The 21,484-nt window shown below is 42.3% G+C and overlaps 1 protein-coding gene across 7 annotated transcripts in view; it reads left to right on the top strand.

Moving 5' to 3' along the window:
* FARP2 (FERM, ARH/RhoGEF and pleckstrin domain protein 2) overlaps window positions 1-21,484 on the top strand; it is a 147,552-nt gene that overhangs the window by 14,477 nt on the left and 111,591 nt on the right. For 5 of the 7 annotated variants that reach the window (XM_033229477.1, XM_033229473.1, XM_033229478.1 and 2 more), the window contains exon 2: window positions 2,383-2,591. In XM_033229477.1, the coding sequence (XP_033085368.1) occupies window positions 2,409-2,591 (183 nt within the window). In that variant the 5' untranslated portion in view covers window positions 2,383-2,408. The remainder of the gene's footprint in view (window positions 1-2,382; window positions 2,592-21,484) is intronic. The other 2 variants (XM_033229475.1, XM_033229476.1) reach the window with 1 other exon arrangement.

The raw sequence follows: 21,484 nt of genomic DNA, 5'->3' as shown, positions 1-21,484 counted from the left end.
TTGTTACAGTGTCGTTCTGTTTGTGGTTGTAGTCTTTTGTGTTTTGCTGTTGTCATCTTTACAGTGCATTGCATGATGTACCACTTCATGTTTTTTGATGCCAGTGACATTAAGTAAATACTTAGCAAATGTTTACAGTAAGAATTTAGTTCCTGCCCTCAAGGAGCATCCAGCATGAAGAATGACAGCTGAAGATGGTAGGTAACTGCCAACCTGTGCCAACCATGCAGCTCAGGTAATAAATGTGTCAGTCAGTGGCTTTGTTCAGGAATTAGGATGGGACTCACACTGCCTTGTCATTTTGTTCGTACTGACATTTTGCTTGTCCCAGAGGATTTAGCTCTTCATTTTTTGCTTTCTTGTTTGATAAATTGGACGTGTGCATAAGCTCAGAAGGTTGTCTTTGTGGGTAAGGTTTAAGTGTACAGTAGGAGATGCTTGGCAGTAATTCACTGACAGCCTATTTGAAATTAAGAGATAAAAAGGTTCTTTTCTAGGTGTGGTGGCTCTCGCCTATAATCCCAGCACTTTTGGAGGCTGAGGTGGGAGGATCACTTGAGGCCAGGAGTTCACAACCAGCCTTGCCAACATGGTGAAACCCCATCTCTACTAAAAATACAAAAAATTAGCTGGGTATGATGACTCACACCTGTGGTGCCAGCTACTCCAGAGGCTGAGGTGGGAGAATTGCTTGAGCCCTGGAGGTGGAGGTTGCAGTGAACCAAGATGGCACCACTGCACTTTAGCCTGGGCAACAGAGCAAGACTCTGTCTCCAAAAGAAGTGAGGAGTTCTTGATTTGCTTGTCTTGATGACAAAACAAGCATGAAAAAGAGGAAAGGGCTGGGAGACTAGGAGCAATTAAGTTGGCACGCAAGGGGACTGGACTAGAAATTGAGTGAGATTAACTCTTTAAAAGGTTACGGATTAGTGGAAGACTCTGAGAGTGATTGGATGAGATAAAATAATGGGTGCAGTGCTGCATTCTTTGTTGATTAAACACCCAGCATTTGTATCTCACCTCCACCAGTTTTGCCATATTTTTTGCCGTACTATGTTTTATTGTATTAAATATGTAAAAATTGATTTTTAAACATAAATAAGACATTTCACAAGAGTAGTTGCCATAAATAATAGATAATTAATAAACACAATTAAAAACAAGCTGGTATTATTAATTCTAGCTGATACTTAATACTAAGTATTTAGTAGTTAATACTAGGCTGATCTTCGTTAAAAACAATGAAGACGCATTTTACTATCTTTGTGTATCCCATACCATCATGTTGCAGACTTCACATATACATAATACAATCTGTTTTAAAAAATATATACCCAATTTGAATGGAAAAATAAAATCTACAGTGCATTAAACAAATAATGACGAGAATAGCCCTGTTAGACTTAATAGCTTGCAAGCAGAGACCTTCCCCTTGGCACAAAAGGAGAGTTGAAAAGGACATGAGCTCTTCCCTGAGCCAGGTATTTGACCTGCTTGGGCCCTCATTGTCATCTGTTAAGTGGGCTGTGGATAGTGATGAGGGGGTTATTGTGAGGATGGGGGTTATTGTGAGAATGGGCAGGAGCTGGGAAGGGTCTGACCAAGGGCAGGTGCCTCCAGCTACCAGGCATGTAGTCCTTGTTACCCTTATCCAGACTGTCATTCAGTGCCATACATGAAATTACTTCCCAGACTACCGGTGGCACCCGCTCTACCCTGGCAAGACACGTTAGAAAAATCGAGGAGTACAAGGCTGGCAAAGACAAACCTGGCTGTTTTCATCTCCTTTATTGGCATTTTTCCTCAGCTGGGGTAGTCTTCTACTCCACATAAAGTCAGCAGAGGGGAAGAACAGTTGCTCGAATGCCTAAGATCTTACTGTGCACTGCCTGACACACATTAGTGCTATGCTTTGTGGAGCCCGTTTACGTTTGGTAGAAATGGCACCATCTAGTACTTAAAAAGGATCATCATCACAATAACTGTTTGGGCTGGTGGAGAGAGGTGTGCTAAGGGAGTGGACAGCCTAGGGTTGGTGCGGCAGCCCTGGGCTCTCTTGCCTCTGCTAGATGGGTGGTGGTGATGTCACTCGTTCGTGAGGTCTAACAGGTTAAATGAGTTAATGGGTGTGACTGGCTCATAGAGCATTCAGAAATATTGTTATTGAGGGTGGTGCTTGTTGTTTTATGCTCCACCTATGAGTGCCTGAGTAGAAAATAATCTTTTGTAACGCTTTCTTTTGAAATGATTAAGACTTACAGAAGTTGCAGAAATAATACAGAGGATTCCCATGTCTCCGATAATTCTTTTTTTACCTTGTTTTAATACCTAAATGTGATAATTCCTTCATGTGTGTGTTTTTTTTTTTTTTTTTCATTTTAGTGTTTTCTTCACTCAGATGGTGAAGAATGGGAGAGATAGAAGGAACATACAGAGTCCTGCAGACTGCAGGGACACGCTTGGGTGCCCAGACCCCTGTGGGAGTTAGCACCCTTGAGCCTGGGCAGACTCTGTTGCCCAGAATGCAAGAGAAGCACCTGCACCTCAGAGTAAAGCTGCTGGACAACACCGTGGAAATATTTGACATTGAGGTAAGAAGCATGATTTTTGGAGGCATATTTCGTTATATCTTCTAATGGTCAAATTATATACCAAGTTCCATTTTGCTGGTTAGACTTTGCATATTAAGTTGACCAAAAGTGACTTTGGTAACACATGAGAAAATCCTTAGAAACGGTAAATCTGAATTTCTCCTTTTATTTGGAAAGTGGATTGTCGTATCTTTTGTTTAAAATTGTAGTATAGTTTGGTCTTTCTACTCTTCTTTCGTGAGAGGCTGGCTAAGAGATTGCTGGAAGGTGCAGACTGGAGCCAGATGGTACACCCAGACCTTCCCAGCTTAGCCACCTGGTCTCAGCGAGGCCCGGGCCACCTGGATGAGGGGATGCCACTTAGCCTCCATGTGTGTCCGCTTCCTATTCTGAAACATGGGGACAATTATAATCCCTGTTTCCCAGAGCTGCTGGTGTGAGGATTGAGCAGACACCACACACAGAGCCTGTCACGCAGGAAGTGTTGTATGGTGTTAACATATAACTTATTTTTCTAAGTCAATGATAATACAGTTTTTATTTTGAAAATTCCCTTATAGAAGATTGCACTGGTAATATTAGCAAGAACAATTAAATATACTAAGAATATATGCATATATCAATATTTAAGTAACACTATTTTTTAGGTTCATGTGATGTATTAGAAAACTTTGTTTTTCTACATGTTATTAGCATGAAAGTTGTTTTTATTTATTCTATTCATTTTTTACTCTTTTTTTTTCTTTTTTTGAGAAAGGGTCTTGTTCTGTCACCCAGGCTGGAATGCAGTGGCGCAATCATGGCTCACTGCAGCCTGGACCTCCTGGGCTCAAGTGATCCGCCCTCCTCAACCCCTGGAGTAGCTGGGATTACAAGCATGCACCACCACGCCTGTCTAATTTTTGTATTTTTAGTAGAAACAGGGTTTGCCATGTTGCCCAGGCTGGCCTCAATCTCCTGGGCTCAAGAGATCCTCCCGCTTCAGCCTCCCAAGTGCTAGGATTATAGGTGTAAGCCACCGTGCCCAGCCAAAAGTTCTTTTTAAAATTATTTATTTTCATATGTAATACACAAATGCATTCTCTTTTTTCTAATTTTTTCTGGCTTTCAAGTAACAGCTTTAGAAGCTTTTCTTGCTCTTCATGGCACAAAACTAAGGACAAGAGAATGAATTTAAACTCTAGCAGGAGGTTTATTTACACTTGGGAATTTCTTTTGAGGAGTCAAGATGCTACACAGAAAGTAAAACTATTATTGAGCTGTGGACCTTATTGCAGAATGCATTGCATGGGTTGGGAAGGAGGGAAGAGGGAACACAGGAGGGGGTGCTTGGTGGGTGGGGCAGTGAAGCTCTGAGCAAGGTGGTCTCTGGCCTTCAGTGTTATTTGAAGGCAAGTATGGAGGGTGTGAGAACTCAGGGGACCCGGATACTTTTCTGAAGCTCTTATCTGAGGAGGAAGTGAAAGATAATTTCATCAGGGCCATGGTAACTGAAACTGGTAGGACCTGTCTGTCCAACTTCCCACGTCACTTCTGGTGCAGGGAAGGAGGTCTGAAGCTGCGCAGCCTTTGAACCCTGAAGAGTAGCAGTCGGCTGCGCTTTCACTAGCTCTTGGATGACTTTCCTGTAGGAAATAGGTTAAAGTCTGGAAACTTAATTGAGCTCCCAAATCTTTTTCAATCAAGTGTTTGGAGGAATTTCCACTATGTAGCCATCCTCCAATAAACACGTTTACCGTAGTCTAGGCTTATAACAGGTGCAAAATTTAAGAGAAAAAAAAATAAAAGAAAAATAATTGTACTAATAGGTTTACTTTTAGAGTGTCTCTTTTTTTTTTTTTTCTTTTTTTTTTTGTTCTGCCTACTGGACTTTATCAACTAAAACTAGGACCCAGAAGAAAAAAGCACACATTTGTTGTTGAGCTATAAATAAGATGTAAATTCTTCTCTGAGAAATTCACCTTTACTGAGTATGAGTCATTTTATACCTAAGGAAATCAGAGATGCCATTTTGTGAAAGTTTTGCAATATTTAGAGCTTGTCAGTTTTAATAAATTGAGATTATTGTTTCAGTTAAATATAACTCATATTTGGTATTTGATATATCTGGCAGTTACCAGAAAGTAAAGAACTTTTGTTTGAAGAAAAAGAAAATGGTCTTGCATATTCTGAATATCCTGTGTTAGATGGGGTACTTTTTTTTTTTGTTAAGAGACAGGATCTTGCTATGTTCCCCAGGCCAGCCTCTAACTCTTACACTCAAGTGATCCTCCTGCCTCAGCCTCCCAAGTAGCTAGGACTACAGATGTGAGCCACTGTGCCAGCTTGGGGTATTTTTTACATTGTGTTGCCTGCTGATACACACCTTTAGGGAGAGCTAAAATTCAATATATTATAAGTCGGTTGTATTCTGCTTCCAAGTACCCTGTCCTCCACAACTGCATCAGTTAGCTTTGTTAAGTAACAAACCATCCCAAACGTGGAGCTTAAATCACAGGTCTATGTGTTGGTTTGGAGGCTCTAGTGGGCTGACTCAGAGGGTTGGGCAGTCTGGGATTGCCTTACCCACACATTTGGCACCCTGGTTGGAACCTCACATGCAGAATCTCATTCTCCCTCCAGCCCACTTGGCCTCATTTTTGTGGTCACAGAAATGTTCTCAGTCCAGAAGTGGGCACTGCAGTGTCCCTGGGCTCTTGGCTTGGAATTTGTCCATTGTCACTTCCGCCACGTTTTATTAATCAAAGCAGGCTACCAGGCTTGCTCTGATTCTAGGGGTGGAGAAGTGGAGGCACCTTGGTGGGAGAGCGGCCAGGAATCGGTGAGCATTTTTTGTAATCTACCCTGACAGGTATTGCCAGTATACCAGGATACAGCCTCTGGAAGTGCAATTGTCTGTGCCACTCTAAGGTTTGGTGTCAATGGGCTGGTAAGTGGGGCCTGCCCTGAGTGGGCAGAGTCCCCTCCTGGGGAAGTCCCCCCTGCATAGCCCCACAGAGGCAGGCTTGTCCCACCCCCTCTTCCTTGTTGTTTTTGGATCAAGGCTGGTTGTCTGACCCAAGCTCACCATCACTGTCTTGCTGTCATTTGTTCACTTGTGTCATTCGTATTCTGTCTCTCTGCCTCTTGCCTTTACATTGGAACCAAGAGACATACTGTGGTCAGGTGGTTTTTGCTGTTGGACCTGTAGGCTGAGGCAGACACTCGGCTACCGGGTGTCGGGTGCACTAAGCAGTGAGACCCCTGGCTGGGCAGGTCTGTCTTGGTGAAGACACCACATCCTGGTGCCTGCTTGCTGTCTCCCTGCTCCTGAAATGCACATTCTGGGAAGGAAAGGCTGTGTTATATCTACTTCTGCTCCTCTGGTGTTTGGAACAGGGCCTTGCTGAGTAAACATGTGTTAAATGAATGAAATCAAAAGTTAGATTTGGTTAACAGACTTTAAGAATGTTTTGAATTTTTCCCTCTGTTGCAGTGTTTTCTAACCTCAGGGATTCAATTTTGTTTTGTTTTGGGGTTTTCTGGCCGTATGCACCTATCTTACTTGTCTGTTTACTGCATTATCTTTTCACTTAAGTCTTAATCAGCGGTGTTCTTCCAGGGAGATGAGCTGATGCTAAACTTGAAAGGCGCGAGCTGCTTCTGTGTTCACATGGCCAGAAAACACTGGCATCGTGTGGTGCTGTGCAGATTCCCCAAGTTGATGCTGGAAGTTCACATTTCAGGAACCTTTTTAACACAGGGGAAGTTCTGACATTTTGTTGTTTTTAAAATGTTTATTTTTTGCTTTGGTGAAAATACAGACCGATTTGGCCTGAAGACCTCAGTGCCCATGGCTGTCTGTCCATGTATAATCTGTGGTGAGTGGTTTTATGTATGTCCGCAACAAATAAGCCCTGGCTGTCTTCCTTATGTTTTCCTCAGAAAGTTGAGCTCTGTAAGTCTCGAGTTCTGTTTATATCTCCCATCTCCCAGAGTGTACAAATGAAAATTTGTTTTCTGTCAAGGCAGACTGCCACAAGAATGACAAATGATTCTAGAGCAAAAACTGCTGACAGAGAAGCTAGTGGAGGTGATTGAGCACAGGGTTGTATTTTGTTCCTGTTCTTTCCTTCTAGATCTAGAAATGCATGCGTGTTTATTCTTGCAGCACTTTCCCCTAGATCTAGAAACACATGCTTGTTTTTTCTTGCAGCTCGTTCTTTCTAGATCTAGAAATACATGCATATTTATTCTCGCAATGCTTTCTCTCTACATCTAGAAATGCATGCTTGTTTATTGTTGCCACCGATAAGTCAAGATGGTTTGAAGCTAGAAGCTGTTCAGTATGTAATAGTGTTGGTGGATAAAATGGAGCTGAAATGTTTTAACAGCTTTATAGAGATGTAATTCACATGCCATACAATTTACCCATTTAAAGTATAAAATTCGTTGGTATTTAATATTCATAAAAATGTACAACTATCACCACAGTCAATTTTAGACCATTTTAATCACCCCACATCTTTTACCTGTCACCTCCTCAACCTCCATCTCCCTTCCCCTCAGCTCTAAGCAAACAGTAACCTACTTTCTATCCCTATCGATTTCCTTGTTCTGGACATTTCATATGAATAGGATCGTATACTATGTAGTCTTGTATGACTGGCTTTTTTCACTTAGTATGTTTTGAAGGTTCATCCATGTTGTAACATGTAGCAGTACTTCATTCTTTTTCATGGCTGAATAATATTTCATTGTATGGACAGACCACATTTTATCTGTTCCTCAGTTGATGGACACTTGGATTGTTTCCATCTTTTGGCTATTATGAATAATTCTGCTGTAAACATTCATGTACAAGTTTTTGTGTGGATGTATTTTTTCATTTTTGAGAAGATACAGTTGTCTCGGTATCTTAGCGGGAGTGGGTGGGTCTAGGACCCTTGAGGATACCAATATCCATAGATGTTCAAATTCCTTATATAAAAGATGGTATTGTATTTGCATATACACATCTTCTGGTGTACTTTATTTAATTAATTAATTTATTTATTTTGAGACGGAGTCTTACTCTGTCACCCAGCTGGAGTGCAATGGCGTGATCTCAGCTGACTGCAACCTCTGCCTCCTGGGTTCAAGTGATTCTCCTGCCTCAGCCTCCCAAGTAGCTGGGATTACAGGTGCCCGCCACTACACCCAGCTAATTTTTTGTATTTTTAGTAGAGACAGGGTTTCACCACGTTGGCCAGGCTGGTCTCGAACTCCTGACCTCAGGTGATCCACCCACCTTAGCCTCCCATAGTGCTGGGATTACAGGCGTGAGCCACTGCCTCTGGCCATCTGGTGTACTTTAACTCATTTCTTTTTTTTTTTTTTTTTTTTTTTTTTTTTGAGACGGAGTCTCGCTGTGTCGCCCAGGCTGGAGTGCAGTGGCCAGATCTCGGCTCACTGCAAGCTCCGCCTCCCGGGTTCCCGCCATTCTCCCGCCTCAGCCTCCGAGTAGCTGGGACTACAGGCACCCGCCGCCGCGCCCGGCTAGTTTTTTGTATTTTTTAGTAGAGACGGGGTTTCACCGTGTTAGCCAGGAGGGTCTCGATCTCCCGACCTCGTGATCCGCCCGCCTCGGCCTCCCAAAGTGCTGGGATTACAGGCTTGAGCCACCGCGCCCGGCCCACTCATTTCTAGATTACTTATAATACCTTATACAATGGAAACACTATGTGAATACTTGTTATACTGTATTGACTTTTTTTTTTTCTATTATCTCTTGTTGTACTATTACTTTTTATCATTTTGGTCGCATTGTTTTTTAGCAGTTTTGATTATCAGTTGGTTAATCAAACCTGTGGATGCCAAACCTGTGGATGCAGAGGACTGACAGAGTACCTAGAAGTAGAATTGCTGGGTCACGTGAGAACTCTAGGTCTAATCATTAGAGGAACTGCGAGACTGTTTTCCAAAGTAGCTGTGCCATTTTACATTCCTGCCAGCAATGTTATGTGTTCCAATTTCTCCACATATTTGCCAACACTTAACTATTTTCTGACTTTTTTATTCTAGCCATCCTAGTAGGTGTGTAGTAGTATCTCATTGTGGTTTGAGATGATATTTTTATTTTTATTTTTGAAGCAGAATTTCGCTGTCACTCAGGCTGGAGTGCAGTGGTGTGATTTCAGCCCACTGCAACCTCTGCCTCTGGCTCAAGTGATTCTCCTGCCTCAGCCTCCTGAGTAGTTGGGATTACAGGTGCCCACCACCATGCCCGGCTAATTTTTTTCGTATTTTTAGTAGAGACGGAGTTTCATCATGTTGGCCAGGCTGGTTTTGAACTCTTGACCTTAAGTGATCCACCCCACTCGGCCTCCCAAAATGCTGGGATTACAGGTGTGAGCTGCTGTGCCCGGCTTATTTTTTTTTTTTTTTTTTTTTTTGAGACAGGGTCTCGCTCTATCACCCAGACTGGCGTGCAGTGGCATAGTCAAAACTCACTGCAGCCTCGACCTCCCCACACTCAGGTGATCCTCCTGCCTCAGCCTCCCGATTAGCTGGGACTACAGGTGTGCACTACCATGCGGGCTAATTTGTTAAATTTTTGTAGAGATGGGGTCTCCCCACATTGCCCAGGTTGTCTCAAACTCTCGGTCTCTAGCAATCCTCCTGCCTCAGCCTCCCAAAGTGCTGGGATTATAGGTGTGAGCTGCCACACCTAGCCAGAAGCCAACTTGTAAACTGATTTTTGATCAAGAGAGAAATCTGTATGATGTATTTAGGGCGGAGGCCTATTTGTGGATATTGACTTCAAATATGTTTTATTTTAAGCAATTTTGACATTTATTAATGGGATATTTAGCTAATCAAAGGTCAGTGACTAGTTTTTTTATCTAGTAAAGTCTTGATTTGCTTTTATGATTAAACAAATTCTGTGATTTTGAACATAGAACTCTGGCCTTAGCTCTAAAGAATCTTGTTTTTGAGTCATAAATTGTTTTAAAACCATCTGAAAATTGTATGTCAGCTTGCCTTGTCTTGTGTGCTAAGTCATAGGGTAGAAATACTTTCAGCTTCAGACCACACCAGGTGTGAAAAGTGTCTAACTCCATTGCTGGATGCAGTGGAAGGAGAGTTAAGGTGCATAATTGAGACCCCATTCTAGAAAGTCTTCCCAGGCTCTTTAGAGGGTAAGGTGTCTAGAACAATTATACTCTCATTAATTCATAATTAACTCTCAGGTTTAGGAGTTAATGTGATTTAAAGGTTTTCTATTATCTGAAAGTTAGTATTATGGAGAAGAGATACGTAATGATTAAAAGAACAGCCTGGGATACAGTTCAAGGGCGTGAGGCCTCGCCCCGGCGACAAATGTCCTTTGCCTTTGCTGACAACTGGGGATTGCGTCTAATGAGCACCAGGGTTTTGTTTATTATTGTTCATCTACTTTCTCATGTTCCCCTTTTCTTTAACATACTCACAGTTTTTAGGATGGACTTTCTTTTTCTTTTCTTCTTTAGAATTGCAGAGGCTTTAGGTTAAATATGTGACAAGTAGGAAGACAAATTCTCAGTCACGAAGTTCCATGCTAGAAGATTTTAACTTGCTATTCCAGTAAAAACTTAATATTTTCATTCTGGCAGGAAGAAATAGTCAAAATTCCAGAAAGTATTGTAGCCAGATGTTTGTCATTGCTCCCACACGAACATCCTAAATATGGCAAATAAACTGCCTTAGAACTTATTTTGGTCTGACCTCAGAAGAAAAAGTAACTCAGCTTCTGAAATTTGGGGATAATAGAGGTTTTATACAAAAGCTCTTACGTGTTTCTGGGATACCAAGCTATTATGTGACTCTACCCTAGCTTTTAAAACCTGTTATTTTGTCTTGGAAAGTTGATCTATTCCTTTGACCCTGATGCTCAAGAATGTGGTAGGGTGGTGCATGGCAGAGACGTGGACATTTTTATTCTTACTTACCCAGTGGTGATGTTGGCACTCCCAGAGCCAGCTCCCCCACCAAGCCCTAACACACATACACAAGCAAGGTTGATAAGTCACAGTGTGTGTTAGAATACACAGCAAGGGCGACTGATGAAGAAGTTAGGCCAGCAAATGGAAAAGAATAGGGAAATGTCATCCTGTTGATCCCTGTACCAGTGAAGACGCCATGACAGTGGTTGTATAGCAGAGAATAACCAAGTTACTTCAGGATCTCAGCAGAGGCTTGTGGGAGTGAAGCTTGCTGACTGGTCACTGGACTTGCACACCATTTCTTGAGCACCTGAGAGTTCTAGCACCTGATGTGGTTGATCGCATATCAGGCAACACAGGCAGTGGCTGACCCATGTGAGCTGCAAGCCCCAACTCTGAAGCCCTTCGTTCTACTTGCACCCGTGTAACTCCGCCATTTTTGATCAGGAAAGAATTTGATTCTGTTGTTATTTGATTTGTGGGAGGCTGGAAAAACTGAGTTTGTACAGGTTGAGTATCCCTTATCTAACATGCTTAGGACCAGAAGAGTTTCGAATTTTTTTCAGATTTTGGAATATTTGCATTATGCTTATTAGTCAAGCATCCGGAATCTGAAAATCCAAAACCTGAATTGTTCCATGAGCATTTCCTTTGAACATCATGTTGGCACTAAAATTTTTTGAATTTTGAAGCATTTCAGATTTCAGCTTATTATATTAGGGATGCTCAACCCGTACTATATTTTACTTGACTGCCCCCGAATTGCCACTACCCTTTAGTTCTTCGCATCCTCCCCTGAAACTTCAAATGCCTGCATTCTTGGCCCAACTCCCTGCAAAGAGGTCAGAACCAGGAGGAGGAGAGGGTGGGTAGTGTGTGTTGAACATGCCCTGCCTCCACTGAGCAGGCTCTTCTGGGCCTTCATGACCAGTGTGCCTATCCTCACTCTGTAGCTGGCTTCCACCTGGGGCAGGTTAGGACCAGGTTTTAAATCTCAACCTTTAACCCCCTGATGGAGTGGAGACATGAGCCTCTTCCAGGGCTGGCGATTAGGAGAAGGGATTCTTTGAAGCAGTTTGGTCAGATGCCCTACCTGGACCTGTGACCAGAGGATGGGATGCCATGGGTGTCCATCTGCTCCTGCTGAGGCTGTGTAGATTGCAGGTCAGGGCAGTCCCCAGAGGACAGAAGGGCCCACAGTTCTCCTCTAGACCTTCCCTCAGCTGCCCGGCACACACCCTCTGGTCACGTCATACTTTCAGAAATCCCTGACATTGTTGGCCTGTTCTGCTTGGCCACACTGAAATGGCCAGCTCCGGGTCATTCTGCTGCTTCCCACATATCCTAGAATTGACTCTTGTTCCTGTTGGTGAGCATTGTGTTTGTTCCCAGTGTTTGGATGTGACCAGCTGTGTAGCTGTGTGCATTCTCATGGGTGTCAGCACGTGCATGTGTGTGAATCAGCCCTCACTGGATGCTGTGAGATTGCTCTGGAAAGTGGTCATGCCATCTTACATTCCCTTCCCCAACACGGGCCCATCCTAGGGGATTGCCTCGTTCCCCTGGTGTTCTGCCAGTCCCTTTGTTCTCTGTGTCCCTTTCCCTATTCTGGAAACCCCACCCTGCGGTGGGCGCTGTACCTGGCCTGTTGTGGGCTGTAAGTAGCAGTGCTCCTGGCCTCTTCCGATTGCCACCACCAGCCACTTTGTCCTGGGGTGCCACTCCCCTCTGGTGCCTAAAACCTTTCAAACTCAGCTGTACCCCGGCCTGCTGCTGGTTGTTGTGTTGTTGAGAAATTCCTCAAGGTGCTCTAGGCAGGATTGAGGACCACTGACTTTGAGAAGAGTTCACAGGCTCTGAGGTGTGGACTTCCCACCTGAGCTCCCATCAGCCTGCCCCATCCGTCAGGCACCTTTTGCTGATGCCATTTGTTTCTCACCCTCATTTCTTCCCCTGTTCGTCCTTGAACAAAACAGACCTCGGAGCCCTCTCGTCCACAGCTGGAAGGTAGAGCGCTTCTTCCTTGAACAAAACAGACCTCGGAGCCCTCTCTTCCACAGCTGGAAGGTAGAGCTTCTTCCTTGAGCAAAACAGACCTCGGAGCCCTCTCTTCCACAGCTGGAAGGTAGAGCGCTTCTTCCTTGAACAAAACAGACCTCGGAGCCCTCTCGTCCACAGCTGGAAGGTGGAGCTTCTTCCTTGAACAAAACAGACCTCGGAGCCCTCTCGTCCACAGCTGGAAGGTAGAGCTTCTTCCTTGAACAAAACAGACCTCGGAGCCCTCTCGTCCACAGCTGGAAGGTGGAGCTTCTCAAGGTTCTGTTGGTGCTTCGCTTCTAGGGAGCTTTTTTCGGTCATATCAGCCTCATGTAAAGAAGCTAATTCTACATTATCGTTCATTTTTAGGTATAGAAAGTAATCATGACTCTCCAGAGAGCTGATGATAGAATTCTAGTGATCTCTGTTCTTTCAAAGTGTGTATTCTGCTTTTTTACCTTACAGAGTGTTACATGTATATTTTTCAAGTTATATGATTATTTCACAAATTATGCGTTCACAGTGGTTTAACACTTGCACCGCAGCACCTCAACTTTCCGGGGATGAAGCTGTCCCTGGTGAGGCCCCCCAAGTCCTTTCCTGCATGTTGAGCAAAAAGGCCCATTGGGTTACATGCTGCAGCTGGAAGACCAATCAGCTCATCTCTCAGGATTCCTCTTGCTGCTTTTTTTTAGAGGGAATTCATCCAAAATGTAATTCAGTTTTCATTGTACAGTTAATACTTGTTCACTGCAGAAAAACAGAAACTCACAGTGGCCCACAGCCAAGGATAACTACCCAGAGAGAACAACCATTCACGTTTTTCTGAATACCCTTCTGGCCTTTTATATATTCACCTATATTAAACAAAACTGGGACTAAACTATATGCATTTTTGTAGTCTTTGTAGTCTTTTCAAAAAAAGTCTTTGTAGTCTTTTCAAAAAAAATTCAAAAACATTATATTCTGAACTTTTTTTATATGATCTTTTTAAAAGTTTTTAATGGCTATATAGTTTTCTATTTTCAGTTTCTCTGTACAGAATCTTTTTTTTTTTTTTTTTTTTTTTGAGGCAGGGTTTCATTCTGTTGCCCAGGCTGGAGTGCAGTGGTGCAATTCAACCTCCGCCTCCTAGGCTCAAGGGATCCTCACACCTCAGCCTCCCAAGTAGCTGGGACTACAGATGTGTGCCACCACCATGCCCAGCTAATTTTGCATTTTTTGGAGAGATGGAGTTTCCCCACGTTGCTCAGACTGGTGTTGAACTCCTGGGCTCAAGCCATCTACCAGCCTCAGCCTCCCAAAGTGCTAGGATTACAGGTGTGAGCCACTGCACCCAGACTATACAAAATTTTTATATGCGTTTTTTATTGTCTCCTTGGGGTAAACATATAGACATGGAGGTTCTTCATCAAAGTGTATGTACAGTTTTGAGGTCTTTGATACGTATTGTGAAATTGTATTCCAGAAACAACAGAAGCACCTCGTGCCCCTACCAGTGGTATATGCAGGTGTTCATTTCTCTCACGTTTATGAACATTTCATATTATAATTTTTAGTAACATCTCCTGTTTAATAGACAAAAATTAGGATTTATAGACACATTTTCATCAAACTTGTCTGTTTTATTTTTTGTTTTGTGCAGTTTTTGGTGTTTTGGGTCTACATCATGTTTGAAGTTTAAAAATAACTTGAGAGTTGGGAAGTATTTAATACATTGTATCGGAAATAAAATAAAAGAAATAAGAATTAGGGAGTGCTGGAGACTTCACAGAAAGTGACTAATTATGGTGAAGGAAAGGGTAGAAAAATTACGGGAAGCCACATAGACGGGATGTGGGTTTGGGCTGGGCTCACCCCAACAGCCTTAGGCCAGCACATGTTCAGCAGGTATTTGCTGAGCCTCGGTGTGCACCAGCCTCTGCTGTCGGAGCTGGGAGTGCCAAAGTGAATGTGGCGGACAGGAGCTCCGCCTCCTTGCACTTCTTCGGCAGTGGGGAGTTCAACGGTAGACTAGGTACAGTGCGAAGTGCTTAGTGCCCGGGAGAGACATAAAGCACGAAGGGAGCAGGAGACCTGGGGCTGTGCTCAGGTGGGATCCGCATCCCACACTCCCACACCCCTGTTCCTGTGGTGGGAGGGGCCGGCATGGATCTCTGTTCTTGAGAACAGTGTTCAGGTGGATGGATTAGCACATGCAGGTGCCATTAGGTGACCCCCATCTGGCATGTTTGGGGATTAGCAAGAGACCATGTGGTGGGAGTGGAGCAGATGGCATCCAGGAGGGCTTCTGCTCACATGGAGGGAAATGAAATTCCACCCAGGACGTGATGACTTGGTCCAGAACCAGGCCAGGCCAAGAGGGGAGCCTTTGGGTGACATTTGCAGTGACCCAGGACATGGCTTGGGTAGAGGGAGCAAGGGAGGTAGTGAGAACCAGTTGCATCCTGGAGAGATTTTGAAGGTGGAGCCTGCAGAATTTGCTGGTGCTGATGTGGAGAATCAGAAACCCAGGAGCCAACATGGTGCAGGGACTGGGCCTGAGCTCCCATGTTCTGCACTAGGGTGCCTGTCGGAAGAGCTGCTTTGGTTTGGGGCCATGTGGAGTTTAAGAGGCTCATTAGGCATCTGAGTAGAGGGTTCGCAGGCACTGGGCTTAGTGGGAAAAATTATTGTTGCTATGTCCTCAAGGAATGTGAGCTCTTTTCAGTGCACCGGGTGCAAGAGGGCCATTGCTGTGACCTTCCAGAAGGTGCTAACATTGCCCTTCTGTGAAGCCACCACTGTTATCGCACTAGGTCATGGTGAATGCCAAGGGTCAGAATATCTCTGACAAATACCCAAGTGTCAGAATATCTTTGACACGTGGCATTCACCATGACCTAGTGGAAGCCTTTGGGTGACATGGCAGTCACCCAAAGACAGCTTTTTTAAACCGTCATCAGTCTTCAACTTCTGGGCTTTTATTCTTAGAGAAATTTAGACTGGTCATTAAAGAGAAACATAAAAAGTATCTGTTGGCGCTTCCAAACTGTTGTTACTGGAGCGCTCTGAATGTTCTATGCACATGAGTGATGCTTTGCATGTACAGTTTTGCACTTTATATAGCAACTTCTTTTTGCCACAGTGACAGAGGGGATCCCAGTCCTACTTAAGGCTTTTTCTGGTTTCTAGGAAAGTCAGAAAGATATTCTTTCCTCCTTGATCCACAATCTTAAACACTTGCCTGGAACTAATCAACTTCTCAAAAGCTAGTGGTGAGAATCATTTGGATCCTGGAGATGCAACTGATAAGTTCATGGATTAATCTAAAATATGTTTCTCTGAAATAAATCTAATATTCCTGATTATGAAAAATGCATTCCTTCTTAATCTTCTTTAGATATTCATGATGTTTTCTCATAATTACACTTTTTAGATTTGTTTGGTTCTTGCTAATATGCATCCTTATGCTTTTTGCGTGTATTGATATTTGAAACTGGTAAAGTCAGATCTTTGTAGCAGAAGAAAAGCCTCTTTTTTTATTAAAAGCAATTTTCAATTAAGACAACTCAAACATGGCTTAAAGGCTCTAGACATTACTATCCTAGGGAAGATGTTGGAACCTACATGCTAAAAATACACAGTGAGGTCTTTTAAAGTAAACATGTTAAATCAAGTTTATTCAGTCTTATATTGTTTGCTTTTGGCTTTAATTTACATCAATTTTAAATTTAAAAACATATAAAGTAATAGAAACATCCTAAATTTAATTATGAATATTAATTGTATTAAATGAAATTATAAATTATACATAAGTCCTAACATCATGTAAAATTGGACTTGTTAGTATATCAACATAAACAAAAACAACCATCTTGCGAGTCTTTCATCAGCTCTTAGTAAAACACAGGGTTTCATAATGAATCTTCAAATTTTACTTATTTAGAGGAATCAAATTTGGAGAAAACTGAGAACACCAGAGGAGGGCAAACTTGTTTTGGAAATGGTTGCTATAAAGTAAGTTATAAAAACTAAAACTCATATTGCTGTTAATTTTCCTCAGTTAAGAAATTGATGCTGCTTTTTAAATCGTGCAAGTCAAGTAGTTTATAAAATAATAGTATTTTGTTGTATATTGTACATTTTCTACCTTAGAAAATTTTTATTTTTATTTTTATTTTTATTTTTATTTATTTATTTTTTTTTTTTTTTTGAGACGGAGTCTCGCTCTGTCACCCAGGCTGAGTCAGTGGCCAGATCTCATCTCACTGCAAGCTCCGCCTCCCGGGTTCCCGCCATTCTCCTGCCTCAGCCTCCGGAGTAGCTGGGACTACAGGCGCCAACCACCGCGCCCGGCTAGTTTTTTGTATTTTTTTAGTAGAGCCGGGGTTTCACCGTATTAGCCAGGATGGTCTCGATCTCCTGACCTCGTGATCCGCCCGTCTCAGCCTCCCAAAGTGCTGGGATTACAGGCTTGAGCCACCGCGCCCGGCCAGAAAATTTTTAATATATTTCTTAAATTATAAAATTTATACATCCAACAAAAAATTCAGTCAATATAAATGAATAGGATGGGTACAGTGGCTCACACCTATAATCCCAGCACTTTTGGAGGCCAAGGCAAGTGGATCATTTGAGCTCACGAGCTCGAGACAAGCCTGGGCAACGTAGCGAAACTGTCTCTACTGAAAATACAAAAATTAGCCAGGCATGGTGGCTCACACCTGTAGTCCCAGCTACTCAGGAGGCTAAGGTGGGAAGATCACCTGAGCCCTGGAGGTGGAGGTTGCAGTGAGCCATGATTGCACCACTGCACTCCAGCCTGGGTGACAGAGCCAGACCTTGTCTCAAAAAAAGAGGAAAAAAATTTAAATTACCTATTTGCCCACACCCAGAACTAACGTCTTCAACATTTACGTCATATCATCCATTTAACTCTTCTAGACATTTTTGGCACTTGTTTATGCAGTTTTATATACACACACCCCATCTGTTTCACTACTTGTCCTTTTGATTACTTAAGTACTGAGAAGAATTAGCTTCCCATTGTGAATGTGCTTATATGTATTTTTCTCTTTGCCTCCTGTAATTTTTATTTTATGAATGTCAACACTATGGTTATCTGTCCAAAGATATACATAACTGTTAGATCTTAATGGGCATAATGTTACTGAGCAAAGGGGCTGGCTGCCTGACACGCATATGGTACCATCTTGTTTTCATTTGTTTTTTTTAGAGATAGGGTCTTGCTCTGTCACCCAGGCTGGAGTGCAGTAGCATGATCATAGCTCACTGCATCCTTGAACTCCAAGACTCAAGTGATCCGCCCATTTCAGCCTTCCAAGTAGCTGGGACTACAGATGTGCCCCACCACACCCAGCCAATTAAAAAATAATTTTTTTTAATTTTGGAGATGGGGTTCCGCTGTTGTTACTCAGGCTGGCTTCAAACTCCTGGCCCCAAGTGACCCTCCAGCCTGATTCCCTTGATTAGCTGGGATTACAGGCGCGAGTCATTGCACCCCGCTCAGCACTGGGTTTTGAGAAAAGAAAAGCTTTATTGCCAGTCAACCAACAAGGAGACAGGAGGCCGGCTCAGATCTGTCTCCCCATTCTGTCCTTAAGACAGTATATTTAAGGGAGAGATTTTGGGGGAAGCATTTAAAGATTGGTTAGTGATTGTCGAAGGGAAAGGAGGGGAGGTTTGGAAAGTCCCCTGGGCATGTGCAGCTATCTCTTCATGCTTCTTAATGCGTTGCATGTACAAGTTCAGGGGGCAGTATGAAACGTGGTAGAAATTCCAGCTGTGATGTCAGCAAGCTCCTTCCGTGCAGGCTCCAGTTGGCCACCTTGGTTCCCACCAGTTTCAGCCGAGTTTGTTATCTTACAAGCAGAGGGAGTTTCAGCAAGTTGCTGTTTTTCTTATCTGCCATCCTGTAAGTTCAAGCATTTCTGTTAGTCACTGGTTTCTTTAACCGTTTGGGACATGGTTTCAGTAACACTTTTTCCTCTAATAAGTGTTCTTTTATTGTCTCACTTGTGCCTTTTTGACCTAAGTTCAACCTTGTATTCAACCATATAACCAAGGTCCCCTTGCTTTTTTGTTTGTTTGTTTGTTTGGAATATGCTTGGGATACCCATGTCATTCTTTTATTTTCAGCCTTTCTGAATCATTTGTTGTAAATGTGTTTCTTATATACAACCTAATGTCTAATATTGAGTGTTCGCCACATTCTAGTTGCTCTTCTAAAATACCTTGTATGCATTATTTTATTCGGTCCTATTAGCACTATTATTCTCTTTTATACTTGGGAAAACAGAGGTACAGAGATTTTTTTGAAAAACTTACCCAGTACTAGAGGTTCCAGCCAGAGCAAATTAGGAAAAAAGAAAAGGAAGGAGGAAAAAAGAAAGGAAGAGAGGGAGGACATCCACATTGGAAAGGAAGTAAAAACTATTTACAGATGATATTACCTTGTATATAGAAAATTTTAAGATGCTTGCTTCTTTTTTTAAAAAAAAAAAGCTATTAGAACTAATAAACAATTTCAGGAAGGTTGCAGGATACAAGATTAATATACAAAGATCAATTGTATTTCTGTGCACTAGCAGTGAACAATTCCAAAATAAAATTAAGAAATTTGTTTTATTTACAGTAGCATTAAAAATAATAAAATACTTTGGATTCAGTTTAACAAAAGAACCTTAAAACTTGTACACAGAAAATCATAAAAGTATTGAAAAAATCAAAGATCATCTAAATAAGTTGAAAGACAATGTTCATGGATCAGAAAACTTAATATTGTTAAGATGGCAATACTCTCAAACTGCTCTACAGATTCAATGTGATTTCCATCAAAATCCCAACTAGCTTTTTAGTAGAAATTGACATCGGATCTTACAATGTATATAGAAATGGAAGGGATAGCCAAAAACCTAAAATATACAAAAACAATCTCACAAAAGAAGAAAGTTGGAGAACTCACACTTTTCCATAGCAAAACTTGCTGTAAAGCTGCAGTAATCAAGACAATGTGGTGTATGGCATAAGGATAGACTTATAGATCAGTGAAATAGACTTGAGAGTCCACAAATAAGCCCTTAAATTTATGGTTAATTAATATTTTCAAAAAGAATGTCAAGACAGTTCAATGGGAGAGCTAATAGTCTTCAACAGGTGGTGCCTAGACAAGTGGATATCCACATGCAAAGAATGAATTTGGACTCCTACTTCACACCATACTCAAAAACTAATTTAAAATGGATCATTAACGTAAATGTCAGAGTTGAGACTATAAAACTCTTAGAAGAAAACCTAGGAGTAGATATGACACCAAATTCCAAAGTGATAAAAGAACAAATAAATTGGTCTTCATTAAAATAAAAAACATTTGTGCTACAAATGATGCTATCAAGAAAGTAAAAATAATGAGAGAAAATATTTGCAAAAGATGAGGAACTTACATCTAGAATATATTTTTTAAAATAACTCTTACAGCCTGGGCAACATAGCAAGAGCCCGTCACTAAAAAAAAAAAAAAAAAAGGAATTAGCCAAGTGTGGTGGCACATGCCTAGAGTCCTAGTTACTTGGGAGGATTGCTTGAGCCTAGGAGATCGAGGCTGCAGTAAGCCGTGCTCATGCCACTGCACTCCAGCCTGGGTAACAGAGTGAGATCCTGTCTCAAAAAAATAACTCTAATGCTATGGACTAGGTGTTTGTGTTCTCCCAAAAGTTTTATATTGAAGCCTTACCCCCAGTATGATGGTGTTTGGAGATTGGACCTTTGGGGTGATTAGGTCATGAGGGTGGAACCCTCACAAGTGTGGATTAGTGCTCTTACAAGAATTGACATGAGGCAGGGTGAGGTGGCTCATGCCTATAATCCCAGCATTTTGGGAGGCCAAGGTGGGCAGATCACTTGAGGTCAAGAGTTAGAAACCAGCCTGGCCAACACGGTAAAGCCTCATCTGTACTAAAAATACAAAAATCAGCTGGGCGTTGTGGTGGGTAATTCCAGCTACTTGGGAGGCTGAGGCAGGAGAATTGCTTGAACCTGGGAGGCAGAGGTTGCAGTGAGCCAAGTGTGCCACTGCACTCCAGCCTGGATGACAGAGCAAGACTTTGTCTCAAAAAAACAATCAAACAAACAAAAATTCTTTGGACTTAAAAAGAAAAAAAGAACAGGAGACATGAGGGAATTTTCTTCCTCTCTCTCTCTGCTCTACTCCACTTGTGAATACAAGAAAATGGCCGTCTGTTAACCAAGCCTTATACTTCACCAGAAACTTTATCTACTACCAGCTTGACCGCAGACTTCCAGTCTCCAGAACTGTGAGAAATAAATGTTTGTTGTTGAAACTACCCAGTCTATGGGGTATTTATTATAGCAAGCTGAATCAACTAAGACATCTTAACAACTCTGTAAGACAACCCAATTTAAAATCTTACTCAGAGCTACACAGGAGCTCAAGAATTCTCACCCAGGTGATCTACTTTCTTTGAATAGCGGTTGTCTTTCCTTCTCTTTCTGGAGCTCTGATATTGTAGTTTTGTGCTCTTGTATTATAGAGGCAGTTGTATCATCTATTTCTGTCCTCTTTTATCTTGAATGCCTTTGAATATTTGTAGTGCTGATTCTATTTTGATCACCCATCTTTGAAGCAGACAAGTTATTCACAGGTTGGCTATTTTAAGGAGGTTCTCTTGGGGATTGGCTGGTCATAGACTAGTTGAAATGTAAAGTTCATGCCATGACTCGAGGTTGGTGTGTGGGTTTGGATGTGACTTGCTTTTGAGATTTCTTCTTTAGTCTGTCACCTCTGCTCTTCCAGCCAAACTCGGCCACACTTGGACCCTGCTACCCAAGTCTTTTCCCACCCTTGCTCTTACAAGCAGGGGACTTAAGTTTGGCACCTCAGTGTGCCCTTCA

The sequence above is a fragment of the Trachypithecus francoisi genome, unplaced genomic scaffold (assembly GCF_009764315.1).
Source record: "Trachypithecus francoisi isolate TF-2019V2 unplaced genomic scaffold, Tfra_2.0 Lachesis_group13, whole genome shotgun sequence".
NCBI classification, from domain to species: Eukaryota; Metazoa; Chordata; class Mammalia; order Primates; family Cercopithecidae; genus Trachypithecus; species Trachypithecus francoisi.
The sequence above is the reverse complement of the archived record's forward strand: the minus strand, read 5'-3'. Positions and strand labels throughout refer to the sequence as shown.